This window comes from Sus scrofa, chromosome 3 (assembly GCF_000003025.6).
Source record: "Sus scrofa isolate TJ Tabasco breed Duroc chromosome 3, Sscrofa11.1, whole genome shotgun sequence".
NCBI lineage: Eukaryota > Metazoa > Chordata > Mammalia > Artiodactyla > Suidae > Sus > Sus scrofa.
The window spans coordinates 16,405,038-16,428,132 of record NC_010445.4 but is presented as its reverse complement, the minus strand read 5'-3'; the positions used below and the strand labels follow the sequence as shown (position 1 = coordinate 16,428,132).

At 41.5% G+C, this 23,095-nt stretch overlaps 1 protein-coding gene across 5 annotated transcripts in view; it reads left to right on the top strand.

Moving 5' to 3' along the window:
- Window positions 1–20,526, top strand: part of TPST1 (tyrosylprotein sulfotransferase 1) — a 118,182-nt gene extending 97,656 nt beyond the window's left edge. For 3 of the 5 annotated variants that reach the window (XM_005662003.3, XM_021085684.1, XM_013995569.2), the window contains exons 4-6: window positions 14,948–14,998; window positions 17,769–17,816; window positions 19,968–20,519. In XM_005662003.3, coding sequence (XP_005662060.1) covers window positions 14,948–14,998; window positions 17,769–17,786 — 69 coding nt within the window. In that variant the 3' untranslated portion in view covers window positions 17,787–17,816; window positions 19,968–20,519. 5 annotated transcript variants of the gene reach the window in all.

Genomic DNA, 23,095 nt, shown 5'->3' with positions numbered 1-23,095 from the left:
GGTCTACAGCAGGGATGATTTCAAATTATAGATGATTTTTTCTGTAATAAATAAGTAATATCTGTGTTTCCCCTTATGTCAGTTTTTTTGTGTTTTCCAAGAGCTTGTCCATTTCTTATATTTCAAATTCATTGGCAAAAAAATTTATAGCAAGCCCCTAAACTTTTAAAATACTGGGCAAAATTCACGTAACAGTTAATATTTTTGAAGTGTACAGTTGTACAGAACTGGCATTCAGTTCACTCACAATGTTAAGCAATAACCAACTCTTTCTAGTTTCACTACTTGTGTATCACCTCAGAGAATAACCTTTGAGTAATCATTCCCATTCCTCCTTCCCCTCACCCTGTGGGAACCACTTATCTGCCTTCTGTCTCTATGGACTTACCTAGTCTAGATATTTCACAGAAAAGGAACTGTGCAATATACGTCTTTTGCGTCTGACTTATCTCATTTGGAGTGTTTTGTGTTTCATGGATTTTTTTTTTTTTCCCCTCTACCTGTGGCATACGGAAGTTCCTGGGCCAGGTATCGAATCCAAGCCATAGCTTCAGCCCACAACACTGCTGTGGCAACGCCGGATCCTTAACCTACTGCACCACATTGGGAACTGCTCGTGTATCATTTTTCAGGCTTAGTAATATTCCATTGTATGCATGTGCCATATTGTGCTTATTCATTTGCCCATTGGTGGACATTTGATTGTTTCCTCCTTTTGGCTGTTATGATCTGTCATGTACGTGTTTTCATTTCTCTTGAATGAATACCTAGGGTGGAATTGCTGGGTCATGTGATAATTTTATGTTTAACTTCTTGAGAAACTGCCAAACTGTTTTCCACAGTGATTGTGCCATTTCCTACTCTCTTTAAATTCATTCCTGGGTGTTTATTCTTCTTTTAGATGCTATTGTAAATGAAATTGATTTCTTTTTTCTTTTCTTTTTTTTTTTTCTTTTTAGGGCTACACCTTGGCATATGGAGTTTCCCAGGCTAGGGGTTGAATTGGAGCTATAGCTGCTGGCCTACGCCACAGCCACAGTAATGTGGGATCTGAGCTGTGTCTGTGACCTACACCACAGCTCACGACAATGCCAGATCCTTAAGCCACTGAGCAAGGCCAGAGATTGAACCTATGCCCTCGTGGATGCTAGTCATCGTTTCCACTGAGCCACGAGGAGAACTCCGGAAATGGTTTCTTAATTTCCTTCTTGATTATTCACTGCTGGTGCATTTAAACATGGCTCATTTTTTGTAGGTTGCTTTTTTATCTTGCAACTTTGCTGAATTCATTTACTAGTTTAGTTACTCTTTTATGTATGTGTAGATTCTTTGGGGTTTTCTACATATAGAATCATGTCATTTGCAAATAGAGGTATTTTTACTTTTTCCTTTGCAAATTGGATGCCTTTTATTTCTTTTTCTTACACAGTTGCTCTAGCTAAGACTTAACAGGTGGTGCACAGTTCCAGTTTGTCCCAATGCTAATGATAATCAATTTGATTATTTATGGTAATTTGATTGCCAGACTTATTCACTGTGGTTACTCTTTTTTTTTTTTCATTAATCAATTAGTATTTTTTTGAGGAGATTCTTTGAGACTATGTAAATATCCTTTTCTTCAACAAACTTTCAATTTATTTATTTATATGACTATGAACTCATGGTGTCCTATTTTAGGCAAAGAGTTAATATCATTATTCATTTTGATGCTCAAGTTGTCCAAAATCTGTTTGGTGGGAGCCCTTTCACATTGGCCTTTGGGCCCTTTAGACATGACTCCATCTGTCTTTAAACACTTTCTTACTTTCTGGCACCACCAGATGTTCTGAGCTTATTTTGTAGTTTTCTTTTAGCCCTGGTTCTGTTGACTGGAGAATGGTATTATGAAACCAAGATCAGGGTGTTAGCTGTGCTCATTGCAAGTGGGGTATTGCCAATCCTAGACTCTCTTGCTGGGCAGAGCTGGAGAGTACAGACATACACCCCTATTTTACATCCATATTTGTTTTTAGATGTCAATTCTAACCAATTGATTGATGATATCATTGAGTTCAGCTATGTCCTTACTAAATTTCTACCTGCTGGATCTGTCCATTTCAAACAGAGGGATGTGAAGTCTCCAACCCTGATAGCGGATTCATTTGCTTCTCCTTGCATTTCTATCAGTTTTTGCCCCATGTAGTTGAATGTTCTGTTGTTAGGCACATGCAGATTAAGGATTGCTATGTCTTCTTAGAGAATGAACTCCATTTTCATTAAGTATTACTATTTTTTTGTCCCTAATAACTTCATTTGCTTTGAAGGCTATCTGTCTTAAATTGATATAGCTACTCTAGCTTTCTTTTGATTAGTATTAGCATAATATATTTTTCTCCATCCATTACTTTCATCTATATGTGCCTTTACTGGGGAAGAGAGATACTTTATGACTAGGCGGAGGCACAAGGGAAGCTGCTGGGTCTGTCTCTCAATCTGTGTTCATTCCATAAAACTTCATTGAACAGCTCAGCCATAATTTGCACATTTTCCTTTATATATTATACTTTATTTCTACTCAAAATCAGGAGGGGAAAAGACATCTGAATTTCAGTTTTTAAACGCTGGAGTAAAGACAGCTGTTTTCTTCTCATCTTGGAAATCATGTAAAACTATAACCATGGCAAGAAATAAAAACATAAATTCTGTGTTTGACACTTGGAGAAATCCACAGCCCCAGCAACAAGACAGAAGCAGACAAATGCAGTGATGATAAAACAAAATATAAGAGGAACCCGTTGAGAGAAGACATTAAGGAATGATCAACAAGTGCAGGGAAGGTCATTGAAAGGTGAAAGGGACACCCAGTGTAGACACTTTTAGATAAGAACATAGGTTTCTAGAATCAGCAAACACCAAGGGCAGTTGTAGAGAAGTAAACGTAAAAATCCCATTCTCACATGTAATCTGTGTCATAAAGAGAATACTCACTAACCCAGAATGTAGTCCTGGCCCGTGCCCAACATGAAATTCTTGTAAATATTTGACATGTGAACAGCTCTTCTCTTTCAGAAATGAATAATAAAGCAAAATGGAATCAGCACCAGGTGAAAATTTGACCAAGCGTATAGCCCTGGAGTTTTCAGAAAATTAATGAAAAATAATCACTTTGTAAACATTATTGTTATTATTAATTATGTAGAAGGAGATTCAAAGCAAAGCCATGTATGTTATCTTATCTTCGGCCTTGATACAGGAGGCAAGGTTTGTCTCCCATCAAGACTCATGGGACGAGGCATTTCCCAAATGTAGGAAGGGGATTCAAATCTTAGCCAGTCAAGAAGAGTAAAAATACCACCACGTGGAGCTGTATGGGGGGAAATGCATGTACACACATAGGACTTGGTGTCCTTTCCACTGAACTCAACAGTTATCCGTCTCTGTTTCAGTAAATCAGGCTTTATTTTCTGCTTTATGGAAACTTGGAACATTATCTTTCTGCCCCATTACTGATTTTGAATTCTTCAACCTAGTTTAACTGAACATCTTAACAGAAGAGAAGCTGTGGCATACTTCCTTGTTCTTAGCCTCCCCTTTTCTTTATTGGCCTTCTTCTTTTCTACATGAAATATGAATGTCCTAGCCCTGCTTTCCTTTTCATTGCGTCCCCTTTTAGGAAGAAAAAAAAGGAAAAATAAGGCAAAGTACTTGTATCTGTAGCATGATTTTTCTAGAATGGTCTTCCAGGCAAGAGAAAAGGATCATGATTAGAGCTCTCTGAAAGTGAGCTATATTCTTTCTCTTATTGAAGGTTTACTAATGTTAGGGCCAGGGAGGATTTATTAGATGGTCCACCTTTTGGCGGGGAGGGGCTACCTGGCACCAGTTATCATGAACATTTCAAGGTGCAGTTAAGCAGAAGGGATCCCTTTATTTAAGATATATAATTTATTACCAAAAAATAATTTAGAAGTTCCTGGTGTGGATACCCAACTAGTATCCATGAGGACATGGGTTCGATCCCTGGCCTCACTCAGTGGGTTAAGGATCTGGCATTGCCATGAGCTGTGGTGTAGGTCGCAGATGCGGCTCGGATCCTATGTTGCTGTGGCAGTGGTGTAGACTGGCAGGTACAGCTCCGATTTGATCCCTAGCCTGGAACTTCCATATGCTGCAGGTTTGGCCCTAAAAAGACAAAAACAAACCAAAAAAATCATTTAAAAGTCTTGAATTCTTTTATTCCCAAGAATAGGATTGAACCGAATGAATAACAATATTCTATAAAGTAATGCCATTTGTAGCCCTGAAGGTTCAGCAGATTCAAATTAGGAAGGTCCCAATGGAGTTGCTTCTTCTGCTTCTCTGTGCTTAGTCTATATTATAAATTGGCCTCAGAAACTATTCTCAGTCCATAATTTGTAAAAAATGGAGACCACTATGAGAGGATCTCTGCGTTTCTTTCTTTCTTTTTTTTTTTTTTAATCGAACTAACCGTTCATCCCTGAATCCAGGACATAAGGGTGATTAAGAGTCTACTCTTCTCCTTCAAAAGTATAATGAAGATAGATTTGTAATTAACTGTCATTCAGCATGATAAGTGCCATAAAAGTAAGGGCATTCAGGATGCCACAAGGACACAGAAATGGCGCTACTGGATTCTCATGTTTAAACGATAAGTACAAGTTCCCCAACTGGAGAAAAGAAAGAAAAAGCACCTCAGTGAAAGGAAATTGTTAAAATTATTATTGAATGTACTTGTATGTATTAGCTATCTTTCGGTGTTTGTGAAAACTCAGTGAAGTACATTTACCTGTGAATAGAAATGACCTAGCATTCTTGCCTGATAAGTATCTTGAAGTAAAATGATATGATTTCTTAATCATTCTACATGATTTTATCTTCAAGAAATCAAAGTCCTAATGATAAATTTGCTGTATTTATACTGATTCCTTTTTTTTTTTTTTTTTTTGTCTTTCCTAGGGCCAAACCTGCGGCATGTGGAGGTTCCCAGGCTAGGGGTCTAATTGGAGCTGTAGCCACCGGCCTACACCACAGCCACAGCAATGCTGGGATCCGAGCCACATCTGCGACCTACACCACAGCTCTTGGCAACGCCAGATCCTTAACCCACTGAGCGAGGCCGGGATCGAACCCGCAACCTCATGGTTCCTAGTCGGATTCGTTAACCACTGAGCCATGACGGGAGCTCCAGTATACTGATTTCTATAATAGAAAGAGGTTCCTATTTCACAGTTACTAAATATTCCCAATTCAATTCACATTACAATCTGTCTTGTCCAATTTCACCCAAAAGTCAGTACAATGAAACATTTCTTTTTCTTAAAAACAGCATTGGAAGGAGCAAATCATGCTTCTGAGCTGATTAATATTTTTTCTTCTGATATAGGAAATATTATTAGTAACATTTTTCAGTTGTTTCTAGCACAAGACTATTGAACTCTCCAGGAACCCAGTCTGAGATTTGCAAAGCTGCCAAAATATTTTAAGACAAATGAAAATATGTAAACATACATGTTATCAGCTGTTCCATATTTGTGTTGTAGAGATAATGAATCTCTGTTGGGCCACAAGAGCCCAGTGGGATTAAAGACATAAATTTCAAAATCTAGATTCCTTCCTGTATTATCATATCTGGCTGCAGTTGTGTTTTCTTTGCTTGTGAAACTATCAAATCATTGTTTCTCAAGGGGGAATGCTTTTTATATTATTAAAAATAGTGAATTGTATAACAAAATAAATAACAGCAGGCCAAGCATGGACCAATGATGAAATTTTGTCATGAACCTAAGGATTATGATTAATCCAATTCTGTGCACTTGAGCATACTTGGAAAGAGGATGGAAAGGAGGAAGGGAGGGAGGAAGGAAGGATTAATTATAGAGTTTACAGTGTGTGCACAGGAAGGAGGAATTAATTCGATTTGAGCTTAGAGTGAAATTTGAATTCACAACCAGGGATTATAAGGTTGTAAGACTAATCTTTTAACCCTTGGGATGCATGTGTATGTGTACACATATGTATATGTATATGTTTACACTTTAAACAAAACAATATATACATATACACATAGATTTTGAAGAAAACAGTGAGCAAAAGCAAAACCTTAAAGTCTTCAGTGCTCATGACATGGTATTAGTACATGTACTATTTCCAGAGATTGTTTAAAATTCTCTCATTTTGAAAGAATGTTTTGAGTTAAATCAGCAATTGGCACTTGACAGCCTACAGGCCAAATCTGACCTACCAGTTGTTTTGGTAATAAAGTTTTATTAGAATACCCTACACTCATTTTTTTTTTTTTTTTTTGTCTTTTCTAGGGCCGCTCCCGCGGCATATGGAGATTCCCAGGCTAGGGGTCGAATCGGAGCTGTAGCCACCGGCCTACGCCAGAGCCACAGCAACACAGGATCCGAGCTGCGTCTGCAACCTACACCACAGCTCACGGCAACGCCGGATCCTCAACCCACTGAGCAAGGCCAGGGATCGAACCCACAACCTCATGGTTCCTAGTCGGATTCGCTAACCACTGCGCCACGACGGGAACTCCTCATTTGTTTACATGTTGTCTGTGTCTGCTTTCACACTACAACAGCAGAGTAGAATAGTCAGGAAAGTGTGTACATGTGAATAGTATCTGCAACTTTCAAATAATTGAACTTCTTAATTGTCATTTCTATAGCATTGTGTTCAAATGTGCGTTCTCATTTATAAATGATAATTCCGAGTATAGTAATTCTAAGTATAATGGTTATACTTGTCTATTGCATATAGCCTGAATAACACCCACCCCCCAAAAGGTTCCCATGTCCTCATCCCCCGAAGTTGTAAATACATTACCTCAGGTGGCAAAAGGGACTTTGTAGATGTAATTAAGGGATTTTTAAATGAGGAGATTATCCTGATTATCTGGGTGGGCCCCTTGTAACCACAAGGGTCCTCGTAAGAGGGAAGCAAGATAAAGACAGAGACAGTGATGTGACATTGGAAGCAGAACCAGCGATTCTGCTATGCTGCTAGCACTGAAGATGGAGAAGCTAAGAATTTTCAAACCCGCTTGCAAAACCAGTAACTCCTGGCTCCTTTTTGTGAAAAACAGTTTTCCCCTGCATTTCTCTCTTCGCTTGCATTTTACTGTAATCATCAAGAGGAAACCTGGTGATACTTTCAAAGCTTTGCTGGAAAATTTCCTTAGCTGGACCATCCAGTTCATTTGGTGTATTTTCTACTTTCTGTATAACTGTAAGCGACAGTATTGTTAAGCTCTCTGTTACAATTTTATTTATTTATTTGTCTTTTTGCCATTTCTTGGGCTGCTCCTGCGGCATATGGAGGTTCCCAGGCTAGGGGTCAAATCGGAGCTGTAGTCGCTGGCCTACACCAGAGCCACAGCAACGCAGGATCCGAGCCGTGTCTGCGACCTACACCACAGCTCATGGCAACGCCAGATCATTAACCCACTGAGCAAGGCCAGGGACAGAACCCGCAACATCATGGTTCCTAGTCGGATTCGTTAACCACTGCGCCATGACGGAAACTCCTCTGTTACAATTTTATAATGATCCTCCTGCTTCTAGCTTCTAATCGTTTTCTAAAACCTGCATGGGTAGTCTCCTCAAAGTCCAGAATCTATTCTCAGTTCATGTCGATTTAGACTTTTACTGCCTTCTCCTTAAAGTTTCTCCAACTACCTCCTACTGCCCAGTTCCAATCCTCCTGCCACATTTTACGTATTTGTTACAATATAACCCCATCGTGACACCAAAATCTGTATTAGTTATCTACTTAGCCTTAACACATTACCCTAAAATTTAGGGTAGTTAGCTTAAAATGGCAAACGTATTATCTCAGTTTCTGTTGATTAGGAATCCAGGTACAGTTTTATCTAGAATGAGCCAAGTCTTTCATGAGATTGTGGTCAAACCATGAGCCAGGACTACAGTCATCTCAGGGCTCAAGTGGGAGAAGATCCCTTCCCAGACTCACTCCTGTGAGTGCTGGCAGACACTTGCTGACCATTGCTGGAGGTATTTGTTCTTTTGCGGCAAGTCTCTCAGTGAGGCAGTTCATGACCTACAGCTGGCTGCCCTCTAATGGAATAGGCAAGAAAGAGTACCCAAGACAGAAGAGACTTTCTGTGACCCAGTCTCAGAAGTAACATCCCACCACTTTTGTCATATTCTAGTTGTTAGATGCAAGTCACTAGATCCAGCTCACACTTAAAGGAAGGGGATTACACAAAGTTGTGAATACCTGAGGCAGGGATCATGGGGGCCCAGTTGCAGGGGATGTGGCCACAAACACTTTTAGCATGGAAATAATTTAGAAAAAGTTTAATTTTCTCCATAAGATAAGCCAGATTCAGAATTTGGCCTCTTAGCATGTCTCACACTTTCTCCTATAACTTAACAGAAGCTTGACTATCTGAAACCGTTAGGAAACTTGTCTTTCTAGAGAGTCAGGTTTCTGGACAGATTTGCTCCACTTAGAACCAAATCTTAATGTTTTGGTGTAAAATTCTTCTGCATTTGACGACACATTTCTTTACCTTCTTAAATGACTTATTGATCATACTTTGAAATTTAATTCCAAAGAAAATTATTGTATGTGTTATAAAGAGAAAATGCCTATCTTCTCTTAATTAAAAACTATAGAACTATCGGTCCCTTTCTTAAAGAACTCTAGGCTTCCTGTCTGCCTTCTATAATGTCTCTGTCACCTTGTGCTTCACTTGTCACAGTTATCAGTACTTGTCCATTGCTTGTCTGTTTGCTGTATCTATAATTGCTACAGGCTGAAACCAAATAACTGATGATGGTTAAACCTGTGTGTCAAGGAGAAGGAACCTTTAGAGGATGAATGTTAACGACATCCATTTTAGCTGCTTGGAGACTTTTCTTTACATCCTTATTGTAAATTGTTACTATGGGTGAGGCTGTGGTAGCAGTGAAGCAGTATTGGGCGTAGTTGGTCAGTTTCTAATTAGTCTTATAAGAAACCCTAAAGGAGCCTGAAGACAAATAACAAGAATGATGCATTGCCTGCTTCCGCCAACCTTCAGAACCTCTTCTCTCTTGGATGTGTGAAACTTCACAGGCAGCTTAGACAAACTCTCCTCCCTTCTCTAGCTCTGTATTCTAGGTAGCGCCATAACTGAAGGCTTTGCTTATAATGGAGTTAATTAACCTTATTCCAGACATTTGAATCTGAGTTTCATCTACAAACCCAAAGCAGCAAATACAGTTTCCTTTTCTATTTGAATTACTTCTTTAGAAATGGTATTGGTTACCAGACAAAGCCCCCTGAAATGGAAGCATACCGTCACTACCACAAGTAAAAACTATAAAGCAGTGTTAAATATGTGGAGCTCACATTTTCACATGCATTTCTTTTAGACCTTATTTAGTGCTTTGCTTTGTGAGAGGCTCAAGAGCAGTGCGGCAACCTTTATAAACTGTTAGACACAGACCAGGAGGCCTGCTAGAGAAGGCAAAGGTGGAGCTGAGAAAGTAATCCTTGTGGTATTCGGGCTTTGAGAAACTTCCTTCAAAATCACAAAACATTAGCGCTTGGAGGGGAGTGGTTGACGAACCCCTCAGTCCTTTCCCCTCAGCTCCAGTCTTTTGCAAATAATGAACAGTACAGCTAAAGACAGTGGAAAGTACACGTCTCTCCTGCTTATCCTGCTCCTCTGCATGACGTAGAATTTCTTTTTCAGTAGTAATGCGTTCCTCTATTTAGCGGTCTCATAAATAGTAGTTCCCAGCCTCTGTAAAGCTTCCAGGTTATTCACATGGACTTCAGACAATATGCATGCCGAGTCCCACATGTTACCTTAAAACTAAGTATCATTGGGTCCCTTAGTTTTAGCACCCCTTCTCCTTTTCTATCTCCAGCCTTGTAGAGACCACCCGACTAGAGCCCCCAAACCCATTTGTCACCACTGAAACCTAATATATGAAGATGGAAAGCTGTGGTAGGAATAGTAGATGACTCAGCAGAGTGGAAGATAGCTGAGTTCATATACCTGGAAGAAAAAAAAAAGCAGGGGGAAACACAAGCAAGCAAAGGGAAAAGTAACAAGCCAGCTCACCCTGAACCCCACAAAAGTTCAGGAATGTGGTCATACCATGTATTACGAATAGGGGAGCACTGAGGTCTGATACTAAAAACAGGGATATTGAAAGCGACGTAGAGCGGTTAGACTTCCAGATCCCCACCCTTCCCCACACCGTGCTGTGCCGAGTGGCTTCCTCTCAGTCTTTGTGCTGGTCCTTCCTCTCCTCCCTGACTTCTTAATGTTAGGATGTCCCCATAGCTCAGTCTTCCGTCCTCTGCTCTTCTCTCTCTACCTGAGCATCTGGTTTAATCTCATCCGGTATCATGTTTTAAATACCATCTATAAGTTGATGATTCTCAAATTTCTGTATTTGAGAATACAGACCTCTTCCATGAAGTCTAGGGTTGTATATTTAACTGGCTACTTGACACTTTCACTTACTGTCTAATAGACATCTCGAACTTGACATTTCTTTTTTTTTTTTTCTTTTTTGTCTTTTGTCTTTGTTGTTGTTGTTGTTGCTATTTCTTGGGCCGCTCCCGCGGCATATGGAGGTTCGCAGGTTAGGGGTTGAATTGGAGCTGTAGCCACCGGCCTATGCCAGAGCCACAGCAACGCGGGATCCGAGCCGCGTCTGCAACCTACACCACAGCTCACGGCAACACCGCTGGATCGTTAACCCACTGAGCAAGGGCAGGGACCGAACCCACAACCTCATGGTTCCTAGTCGGATTCGTTAACTACTGCGCCACGATGGGAACTCCTCGAGCTTGACATTTCTAAAATTAAACTATTGCACTTCCCCTGAAAATCTGCTGTATCCAGAACCTTTCCCCACAGAGTTGATGGCATCTTCATCTTTCCAATTGGACATATCCTTGGAGTCATCCTTGACTCCCCTCTGTTCTCTCACAGCCCGCCTCCAGTCTGTTAGTAATTAGGAAATAATCCACAAGCCTCCCACTTCTCACCGCCTCCACCGCTACCTCCTCCTCTCTTGCCTGGATCACTGCTGTTGCCACCACACCTCTGTCCTTGGCCTTCTACAGTCCAAACAGAGCAGTTAGGATGACCCTTTTAAAATGGAAGTTCGATCACGGTACAGCTAAAATTATGGGAAGTACAAATTGGTAGCTTCCCATCTCACTGCACTGGGTGGATTACTTAATTTCTCTGTGCCTCAGTTGCTTCATCTGTAAAAAGAGAAGACCTTCCTCAGGGGATGGTGGGACTTCATAAGTACGCATATGAAACCCGTACTCAGCACTAACCTGAGGCATAGAAAATGATTACGTACAGCGGCTGCTCTTATGGTTTTGATTTCCAGTGCACCCTCCAAATCAGAAGCCTACTTTTGTTTCCTTCTTGTTCCTTCAGTGCTTGAGTTGGGAGGGTTCCATAGGACGTTTGTGAATATCTCGCCCATTTCTGTCAAGCAAAATCCTCAGTTCATTAGAACCAGAGACTAGTATGTCCAGAAATACTGTTCCTTTAACCAGAGGAAATTCCATTCCTAAGTTTGCTGTTTTTATAAGTGAGGCCATCCTTGGTTTCCTGCACTAAGTAGAAATTGTTTTGTCAGTAGAATTTTTGTCAGTACCATAGTTTCTAACTTTTGAAGCATTTGTTCCCTAAAGGATAATGAAAGGAAACAGCTTCCCACTTATTTTTTGAATGTGCCTTTTGTCTCATGTCTTATCCTGACCCCTTTTTGTTTTTTTATTAAATTTGTGACATTACACATTTAAGGTTTTTTTTCCCCCTTCATATAAGCCTTACCTTTCTGGAACTGTCAATACCTCAAAGACACTTAAAATAGTTAATCTTCCCACTTAGAGTTTCTTTATGCCTTGTTGGTATTTACAACAAGCCAAAAAGAGATCGGAAAATTTAGCCATAAGATTTGCTAACAGTAATGAAGTGCAAAGAGCATGGTATAACGAGAGAGCCTGAGCCTCACTCTGCCACTAAGTGACTGTGTGACCCCCTGGGCTTACGTTGAACCTTCTGCTTGAATTCCAGCAGAAGAGGCTAGCTAAGAGAGAGGAGGTGCAGTTTCTGAGAGGAAGTGAGGAATGTAAGAAAAACTGCTCGGGGACCAAACCCACCAACAAGGGAAGAGGTACTGGGGCAAACAAACTCGTGCTGGTTCAGTGGAATAGCCAGGGCCCAGGACCCGAGGCCTGAGCATCTTATGCCCCAGGGGCTTGAAGGGTGGGGATTGGGACTCAGCTCTCAGAATAGAGGAAGGAAGAAGACAGTTGAGAATCAGGTTAAAAAGAAAAAAAGATGTTCCACTGGCCTGAGCCCTTGCTTGGGATAAAGTGTCTTCTGGCTTCACAGATAGTACAGACAAGAAGTGAGGGTTAACATGGTATCCAGACACTTCATATGTCCCCAAGCCGGACCCATAATACAACGTTACATGTCAATTATATTTCAGTAGAAATTGGGGAAGCTGGAATGATTTCTAGACTGTGGTGGTGGTAAAACAAACAGGAGTCTTACATGCAGTTTCTTCAGGGGACAGCAAGGCCAGCCCTACAGTGACCTGGGACTATTTGAGGGTAGGAAGGAGATGGTGGCAGCTTTGGAGACACTCTTAGCAGCTGCATTGTTGTTACCCTGCACCCACTTCAGCTTCCAGTGTGATGCATCTCTAAAGAACTATCCTATCCTCAAGTCTGCTATCTCTGCTTTAATTCAGGCTACAGTCTTAGCACAGACCCCAGAAAATAGACCAGGTTAAAAGAAATGGCAGAGAAAGAAACAGGAAAAAAGGACATTCATTCTCTGAATCTCAGAAGGAATATTGCTATCTTTAGAAGTGGATCAGTCATCTTATAACCAAGTAAAACTCTTTTAGGTTTGTAGGTTTAGTGTTCACAAGGTAGAACATTTCTTTGGGCTCTGAGGGGCTACCCAGTGACTCTCTTCCCAATAACAATCCATAGTTTCTTACTGCAGTTCCTTTTTTTCCGCCTTTTTTAGGGTCACACCCTTGGCACATGGAAGTTCCCAGGCTAGGGGTCAAATCAGAGCTGCAGCTGCCAGCCTACACCACAGCCACAGCAACTTGGGATCCGAGCCACGTCTGCCACCTACACCACAGCTCATGGCAACACCAGGCCCTTAACCCACGGAACGAGGCCGGGGATTGAACCCTCATGGATACTAGTTACCCCTGAGCCGCAATGGGAACTTCCTTAACGCAGTTTCTGAGCCCAGCAGTTATCAAACTGTTACTGATGGAGGCTTTCTTCGCTCTTGATTGACACGAATATTCCCAGCTTTTTTTTTACTGTTGTAGACAGCGTTGAAACAAACATCTTTGTACTTAAAGTGTGTGTGTGTGAGTGAAAGAGAGAGTGAGAGCAAGAGAGAGTAAGCCCAGAAAATTCTTAAGCTACTGGCTTCATTTGTTCAATTTTGTTATTGAAGTATAACATACATACAGAAAAGCATACAAATCATAGCTCAATAAATAATTACAAATGAACACACCTTTGACACCCATATCAAGACAGAAAATTACCAGCATCCTGGAAGCTTCTCTCATCCCCTTTCCCAATCACTGCCACCCCTTCCTCCCCAGAATGAACAGTGTCCTGATTTCTAACATCGTGGAGTTGTTTTGCCTATTTTTGAGCTTTGTAATCTTTAAATGGAGACATGTTATACATTACTATTGGAGATCTTGCTTTCCCCCCATGTCATTGTGTGTTGGGATTCACCTTTGTTGTTGGTATAGTAGTAGTTCACTTTTTAAATTACAGTATGGTATATCATTATAAACATAAACCACACTCACGTACTCTGATGGCACTGCCCTGTGTGCCACTGTCATCATAAAACTATCATCTGTGAATGAGGGTCTGTTTCTGGACTCCTCATTTTGTTTCATTGTCATGTTTGTCTATCCTTGCACCAAAACCTTACTGTCTTGATTATAGCTGCATTTTTATATGTATAGCTATATAATGTAACTTAATTATAGCTGAATAGTAGTAAGTCAATATCTGGTAGAATAAGTCTTTCTAATTTCTCTTTCTTTTTAAGATTACATTGATTATTCTTGGCCGAAGCATTTCCGTATAACTTTTGCGGTCAATTTGAAAATACCCCTCCCCTTTCCCCAAAAAAGCATGCTAGAATTTTTATGGAAACCCTTTGAGGAGATGGACATCTTTACTATATTGGATGTTACAGTCCTTGACAGTGGTATATCTCTCTATTTAATTGGTCTTTAATTTCTCTCAATAATATTTTATAGTTTTCTATATAAAAATCTTACACATCTTTTTAAAAACTATTTCCTAATTATTGCTGCTATTAGAAACGTAATTTTATGTATTGAAAAGAGTAATAAGTTTTTAATCACAGGATTTTGAGGCTAAAAGTATATATCATTTGAGGACCATCTAATATTCAAATTATTAGGGGAACATTGGGTACATGAGGAAACGTAAAGCTGGATTAAACCCAGAGTTGTAAGGTTGGAGGTTTCAGGAGGAAATCAGGAGGAGCCTGTTCCTTAACTGGATGCATTCTGTGTTAGTTGCTTCGGAGGGATGGCCTAGGGCTTACTTTCTCTCTCAGCTAAAATGACTGGAACTTAGACCCTTAGGATGCTTTTCTTCTTCAGATAGGCTAAGCCCTCTCCCAGCCAGCCCACATTTGGGAGCACCCAGGCAAGCGTAGAGCAGGTGGGATCAGAGTCAGGAGGGGGTTCACTCAGTCCTTACACTCTGGTTGCTGTTTCACTACAGGCTTCCCTCCCATTCTCAGACTCACCAAGAATGCAGTGAACTGTCCACCGTCAGGCGTGACGGGCGCCCGAAGTGATGATAACAATACGTTTCCTTACACTCACACTTGGCTTTGTTTTTCCAGGTCTATAAAGGAGAATTTCAGCTACCTGAATTTCTTAAAGAAAAACCTCAGGTACTGTATCTGCTTCCTCCTCTTGATTTATAATAGTAGAGGGGCTCTTCCACTGAAGTAATCTTTTTGAAAGAGTTAATGATATGTGCTGGTGGTAGAAAGATTGGCTTCTGGTAAATATTGGTTTTAACAATCATTTAATGCAGTCTTAATTTCAGAGGGCTCAGTGTCTTCCAAAACTAGGGAAATATTTTACTGATAACTAAACTCTGATTGCTTGAGGTCACTCACAAGCCACACAGTATTCCCCATATAAGGAGCCTCCCTTGGTGAATCTCCTCCAGCCTTCTGATATCTAACTTGAAATAAAAATGTACAGCCACTCTTTGTTCTTATTACATGTATATCCATGGCCTTATAAGTTTTCTGACTTGGAGCCTAGCAGACTTGTGAATGTATTATATACACAGCCATTGGCCCTCTGCTGCTAAGCCTCCCAAGCTGGGAATGGATGGTATGAGTTTGAAGCTTATTACTTTTACTTTGAAAAAAATTAATTAAATCAGATACAGAGTTATCCTTGTACTGTCACTTACTTGGCTTCCAGTATTGTTTCTTGAACTGAAGAGAAATAGGTGGCGTGGGAGTTCCTGTCGTGGCTCAGCGGAAACGAATCCAACTAGTATCCATGAGGATGCAGATTTGATCCCTGGCCTCGCTCAGTGGGTTAAGGATCCAGCGTTGCCATGAGCTGTGGTGTAGGTCACAGACATGGCTCGGATCCCATGTTGCTGTGGTTTTGGTGTAGGCCAGCGGCTACGGCTCCTAATCAACCCCTAGCCTGGGAACCTCCATATGCCACAGGTGTGGCCCAAAAAGACAAAAAAAAAAAAAAAAAAAAAGGTGGTATAGCCGACATGCCTAGAGTAGCCCAGGATGTCCTGCGTGAGCACCACCTGCCATTCCTGTGCAGTAGCGGGGAGAAAATCAGCGACTACTGCTGGAGCCCAGCATACTTCCTGTCCAGCATGGTGACAAGACACGCCTCCAGGCTGCTGCTATCAATGATTAGGTTCTTAATAGGAAACAAAGACTCAGCACTGAACTCAGGTTCTGAAAATGTTCCAGATGTGGATTTTAAGGGAACCTCACAGACTCCCTGTGAAGTCATCGTAACAGGCTTCTAAGAGCAGCCGTGTCTCACACTTGGGTTGAAGGTTCTGTCTTCTCAGATCCTTGTCTGATAATAGCCATCAATAACTGATACATATTTTAAACTACTTTCATGGTATATGCTTAATAACATATATTTAATTTTTGTCTATCCATTCATTTCATTTATTCAACACATGTCTACTGAATTTCTTTTATGTATGAGAAATTGGGAAGTCCTTAAGAGTCAGAGGAAAAAAAATAAAAGATCTTCTCAAGGGACTGCTGATCTATCCAAAAGACTCTGATCACCTTTTGCAGACAAGAGGGCACAGGAGCTCTGAGCCTTGCTGGGGTGTGCCAGATGTGCCAGAAACCTGGACGGATTCATGAACAGGTTGTCACTCATAGGCCAGGGCAGCTGGAGCCAGAGAAAAATCCAAAAGACAGGGTCTTGAAGAAATGTCAAATCCAAAAGCTTTTTTCCATAGTAAGTCTGAAGGAGTCAACAGGGGAATTTGAGACTAAAACCAAAGGGACCCCACTGCTTCACAGCATACATAAAAATCATTTCCAGGTAGATTATAGACCTAAATGTGAAAGGCAAAATAATATAGTTTTAGGAGACAATAGAGAATATCTTCCTGACTTTAAGAGGGAAGGATTTCTTCAACAAGTTGTAAAAAATACTAATCATTATTTTTAAAATGGGTAAGTTGGATTACATTAAAATCGAGACTGTTAACTTACTAGAAGGCATCGTAAAGACAGTAAAAAAGTACACCTCAAGTGGGGCAAAATTTCAAAACAAAGGATTCATTGGCATAATATAGAGAATTCCTACAAATAAAATAATATAACATGAGCAAAAGGTTTATTAATAGGCATTTAAACCCCTTGTTCTCATTAATTTCATTTAATGCATCACACACATGGAAAGGGCCTGTAACGACTTTTCTTTAACTTGTAATAAGTGAGAAAACCAAAGCCCACAGAACCCTCAGGATTGATATTTAACTGGAATTGCTCACAGGACTCAAGAAAAATGCTGTGCTTAAGAGTATAGCTCTGTCATAAAGGATACAATTCAAGACCAACTAAATGTCCACATAGGACAAGGTCTGGGAGGGTCTCAGACACAGAGCTGCTGTGCCCCTTCCCCATGGAACGAGGGGAATCCTTCCCCACGGCACATCAGAGTTCACCAATCGGGATGCTGCACTGAACTTTGGCATCTAGTTTTTATTGAAGTTTAATGACATGGGCATGATTGATTGACTTGTTGGCCACATGATTGAACTCAGTCCCTAGTCACCGCCTCCTGTGCAGAAGCTGGGCTGGCTCCGAACCTCTGCCCTCTAATCCCAGGGTTGGTCTTTCTGGTGACCAGCCCCCATCCCAAGTTGTCTCATCTCTTAGCATAAACTCAGGTATGATCTAAGGGGCTCATGAGTAAGAGAGATGCTTCTCTTCCCTGGGAAATTCCAAAGACTTAGAGTCTCCGTTTCAGAAACCAGAGCCCAAAGCCAATCGTCTTCCCTGTTATACAGCGAGCAGTAGCAGACTGAATTCTTCAGAAAGTCTCTGATCAGAGCCTCAAGCTACACCTGATATTCCGACGAGAGAGTAGTCACGTCATGTTGACCCACTTTAACACATCTTTTGCTTCCTTCCACAGACTGAGCAAGTGGAGTAGCAGAGCCAGGAACCTCTTCACATACGTGAGGTGAGGTTGGGGGACATAGCTGAGTCTTGGGGTTTCCCTGTTTAGGCTCTTGTAAGAGTGGGGTGCAGAGCACAGCTCTAGAGTCAGTTTGCCTGGGTTGGAATCTTGGCTATGTGTGGCATTGAGCCGATTATTTAACTTCTCTGTGTCTTGGTTTCCTCGTCTGTAAGATGAGGACTGTATGAGGAAGAGAGAGGGAGTGAGAGTTCACCGTAGTAACGTCTGCCAGGAGCTTGGCTCTCCGTAGGAAGCCCTTAGACAGTGTTGTGATTTTCAATATGAGGAGGGGCCTAAAATGTGCAATATTTTACCTCTTCTTTCACTGCCCTGTGCTGTTTCCTCTGTGTGCTGGATGTGCAAATGTCTTTGCTCTAATATCTTCAAGGGTTGGTTGGTTGGTTTTTCACATCTACCCTTGCTAATATTAATGTGTTACAATGTCTTATGTTTGTAACCTATGGTGTCTCCTTGTACTTAAGGGCTACAGTGTGAGACAGGCCTTACAAGCTCCTTCTATATCTGAGTAATTAATCATCAGGTGCATGTTCAGGGATACCAGCCAATTAATGGCAAAGCTGGTTTCTGAACCTCGACCTCCTCATATGGCTGCTCAGACCTCACACCCCCCTCCCATACTTTCTTAAGACTCTGTTTTGCTCTGAATGATGAAGTTATGCCTTAGGTCATTTAAAACTTGAAAAACTTGCTTGCTTGCTTGCTTTTTTTTTTTTTTCTTTTTCTGGCTGCACCTGAGGCATATGTAAGTTCCCAGACCATGGGTTGAATTGTAGCTACAGCTGCTGGCCTGCACCACAGCCACAGCAACACCAGATCTGAGCTGCATCTGCTACCTACTCTGCAGCTTATGGCAATGCCCTATCCTTAACCCGCTGAGCAAGGTTAGGGATCACACCCATATCCTCACAGACACTATGTCAAGTTCTTAACCCACTAAGCTACAGTGGGAACTCCCATTTTTAAAATCTAATTTTTTTCTTATGGTTTTGTTTGCTGTTTTATTTTTATTTTATATGATAACCATGTATTGAGTGCGTACTCTATAACAGGCATGATATATGTATAATATATAAATGATACATGATATCTACAATAACACCTATAATAAGTGTATATTGGTCATATATATACATGTATGAATTATTTCATTCAAGTTTCAAACCATTGTGGCAAGTAATTGGTATTATTCCTATTCTACTGATGAGAAAACTGAGATTAGATAATTTGATTTGAATAAGAGATGTTGATGACTTACTGTGCATTGGTGGATTATAGATAGAAAAAGCACATGAACACTGCTATACCTTGTCAAAATCATGGCTGGCAGTGAGCTCATAATATTCAGAGGTTTCAAGATTTATGATTGCCTTTTTGCTAAGGAGCAAAAGCTAAGTGTAAACTTATACTCTGTGGGCACACATGTATGCAGCAGTTATCAGGCCTGGGATAGTTTTGTTTATCCAGAATACTTTCCAAAGAATAGATAATTCCCTCCTCAAAACGTTTATAGAGGGATTCATCCCTGAGCAGCTGTTGTACAAGACGCACTGCAGTTGTCAGCTGACTCCAGCCTTGAGGTCCCTGCACAGCAGTATTTCATCCTTGTTTGCTTGTCAAGTCCTATAGGTGCCCACTTGCAATGAGAAAAGAGTCAGAAGAAGCAAGGAAGACATCAGAGAATCTCAAGACAAATACTAGTCTTTCTTTTTGTCTTATGGATCCCTTTGACCTAGGGACGACAGTCCCTGTATTTTCTAAAGCTTCCTTTAAAGAACCTTACTATCCACTTTTTCATATTGAGAGTCAGCGTGTTGGACCCCTGGGCCTTTGATGTCCAGTCAGAGCCCCTGCGGTAGCTTCAATTGCAGAGACGGCTGCAGTCATCCCTAAACGGGCAGGAGCAGCCCTTGCTTTGGCTGCCGCCCTTTTGTTTTGCCTACTGAAGCCACGGCAGGTGCCTAAAAGCACCCGAGTCTGAGGAAGGGTATGCCTCTCCAGTTCCTTCTGAGGCGGCTCGACTCATACCTGTCCGTCCCCCTGGCTGTGCCGGGGCCACAGCCTGGAAGGAGGCACGTGCAGGGCAGAGCCCGCTGTGACCACACACCTGTAACACACTCTGTTTGTTTGCCCCAGGGAAGGCTGCTGCCTTTTCAACGGCAGAGAAATTTCTAGGGCTGGCTGCCCCTGCTGAGGTCAGCGGAGCAGAGGTCTGTATCGTGACCCGCATCTCCTGTTCATTCTCCAGTCTCCTCCCGCTCAGCCGGCGGGAGGTCAGCACACCTCTGGACCATCCCAAGTGACCTGCTTCCCGAGTGCAGCGCTCTTGATCCTGACCCATGCCCAGCCCCGCGGGTCAGAAGCCCAGGGCGACGTGTGCTTTCTGTTAACACTGCTCTGGTTCTCATCGTTTCTTCCCAGATTCCAAGCTTCGTTTTCAAGGGGAGGGTTTTAAAATGGGTTTCTGTAAGCAAAATTGGGCAGTTTCGTCTTGGAATAGGTTGTCTGTACATGTTCTAATGTTTTGTAGAACACTTGTACCTGTTTAAATGTATTGATGTGGGTAATATTAAATCTTAATTATTTAAATAATTCATTGTATTATTTCCGAGAAGTTGAGGGATTATCTCATACATTTACAACTTGATGACTTTTGTATTTTATTTTTCAAAATAAAAGCTTTAAATGTGAAGCACTCTGGTAGTTTGCCTTGTTGTTTTTTGTTGTTGTTGTTGTTTTTTTTTTTTGAAGATAACGTTTTTTTATTTTTCAAGACCAAATATTTGCCTTTCTACTGGAGTCCGAAGTCTGAGTGTTCTTAAGCTGAATTAAGTCTCGCTTCCCAAGTAATTTGTTTCAGACAAAACTTCCTCATTCCAAAAAAGATCTGTTTTTTAATCAATACTTACAAGTGTCATATTACGGATGTGATTCTTTTGTAAGGAATTATGAATATGGAAATAGCAAATATTTTTGGAAACTAAAGGGAACACAAAGGAGAAAACATAGCTGACGACAAATAATTAGTGGAACACCAACCATGGCCAGACAATAAAATGAGAGTGAAGGATACAAGCAAATAGAACACAGTCCCTGCCCTCGTGAAGCTTATGATCAATTTGGCTACATTATTCTTCTCACATCGAAAGAGCTGTCCATATCGCCGTCAAACCACCAATGCAAGACACACAAGTTTGCATGTTTTCATTCCTGTGATTTCAGAGAAGTAATAAAACCTTGTCAGATGATGATCTAATAAGCCAAAGTTTCTTCAGTTGCTGTATTTAAATATTCCTGTCCATACATCAAAACTGCTTAGTGAGGTTTTTGCTGTGATTTGTTTCAGAGAAACCTGCTACCATCCTTTTGTCTCAGAATCCCGCTCTTCTGTTTCATGCTTTCGTACTATATTCAAAGACAAAGAAGTGACTGTTTTCTGGAAGCCATTGTTACAGAATACAAAATGACCAGATAATAATAGTAATTTCCTTTTACTGAGTGTCTTCTACGTACCAGGCTCTGAATGAGATATTTTATGTGTTGTCACATCCCCGGCTCGAAAACCGCACCTCCTCCCATCTCATCCATCTCAGTAATTATAATATTTTCTACCCTGTCTCTCAGGCCAGAAACATACAAATCATTCTTGATTTCTCTCTTTTTCTCCCTCTTTTCATTTATAAGATACTTGATTTTACCTTCAAAATATTTCTTGAATCCATCCCCTTCCCCTCAGCTCCATGGTCTCCACCCTAATCAAAAACATCACTGTCTGTCACCTAGACTGTCGCATTTCCTGGACCACGCCAGGCTTTTCCTGCCTCTGCACGTATTATTTCTCTCCTTGGAATGTTTTTCCTTTGCGCTTTGTCTGACAGCCTCCTTCTCAGTGCTCTTGTCTCAATAAATTCTACTTCCTCAGAGAGACTTTCCCTGACCCCTTGAACTAAAAAAGTGGATGCCCCTCCTGCCTAGCTTTATTTCCAAATGTCATTTTATCACACTTTGCCCTTTTTAATGTTTCTTGACCTTTCTATTGTCTGTCTCTTATACTAGACGGTAATTTTCTGGAAGATAGAGACTGTGTCCTTACTTGTCCACTTTTGTACCCCTGACAGCTAGCAGAGTGTCTGGCACATTGTGGGAACCTAATAAAATATTCAGTAAATGATCACTCCTCCCAGAAACCTCGAACATAGCACTTTCAGATGAGGAGGCAGAGGCTCAGCCAGGTCAAGTCCCTTACCCAAGGCCCCTCAATGAGCGCCACAGTGGTGACCTGGTATTGGACCCCAAAATTATTCATTCCTCCCTTCTCCCCTAAGCACTGCTGAAACTGCATACTGCTGCCAGATCAGTCACTGCATCTTAAGTCACTCCTTTGTTCAAAAACCTTATTTGAGAGAGTTCCCGTTGTGGCACAGTGGAAACGAATCTGACTATATCCATGAAGACTTGGTTCAGTCCCTGGCAGTGGGTTAAGGATCTGGCATTGCTGTGAGCAGTGGTGTAGGTTGGAGACATGGCTCAGGTCCCGTGTTGCTATGGCTGTGGTGTAGGCAGCAGCTACATCTCCAATTCGACCCCTAGCCTGGGAACATCCATGTGCCATGGGTGTAGCCCTAAAAAGAAAAAAAAAAAAATCTTTGATTCTTTAATGCATCGCGTCTAAACTCTTCTGCCTCCACAACCTGGCCCCACCTCTCCCTGTGAATAGCACATTTTCCCCTGTCTCCTCACACCCTCCTTACTTTCTGCTTCTTCCAAAGGCCCTAAAACCCAGCCAGTCCCTCTCCCCTCTACCTGGGAAATCCCAGCCCCACAAAGGGCCCAGCTCTCATAAGTCCCATTTCTTGTTACTGCCCCAACCTCCAGGTAGCAATAAAATCACATCATAATTTTGTTTTTGTTTGCTTATTTCTGTGTTAGTCTTATGTTACCAACACTGAACAGAGCAGTTCACGTGCCCCACATAAAACCTATCCGAACGGGAGGGGAGGACATTTTTTAACGCTAACCCAACCTGGCTCCAGTACTTGGCCCTAGGTGACCATAAGGATTTGTATTCCCTTCATCTGCCCACCCCTGGCGACCCCACTGTCGGGAGTGGGAGGGCACTGGAATAGGAAAGGGCGGAGAGCCACCGCACAGAACGGCCGACTCGGGAGTGAAGCACTGCACAGCTGGCCTGGAGAAGCAGATGCAGTGGTTGGCGTTCCTTCTTGCAGAGCCTTATTTCTTCTGGTCTGAGCATATTTCTGTGG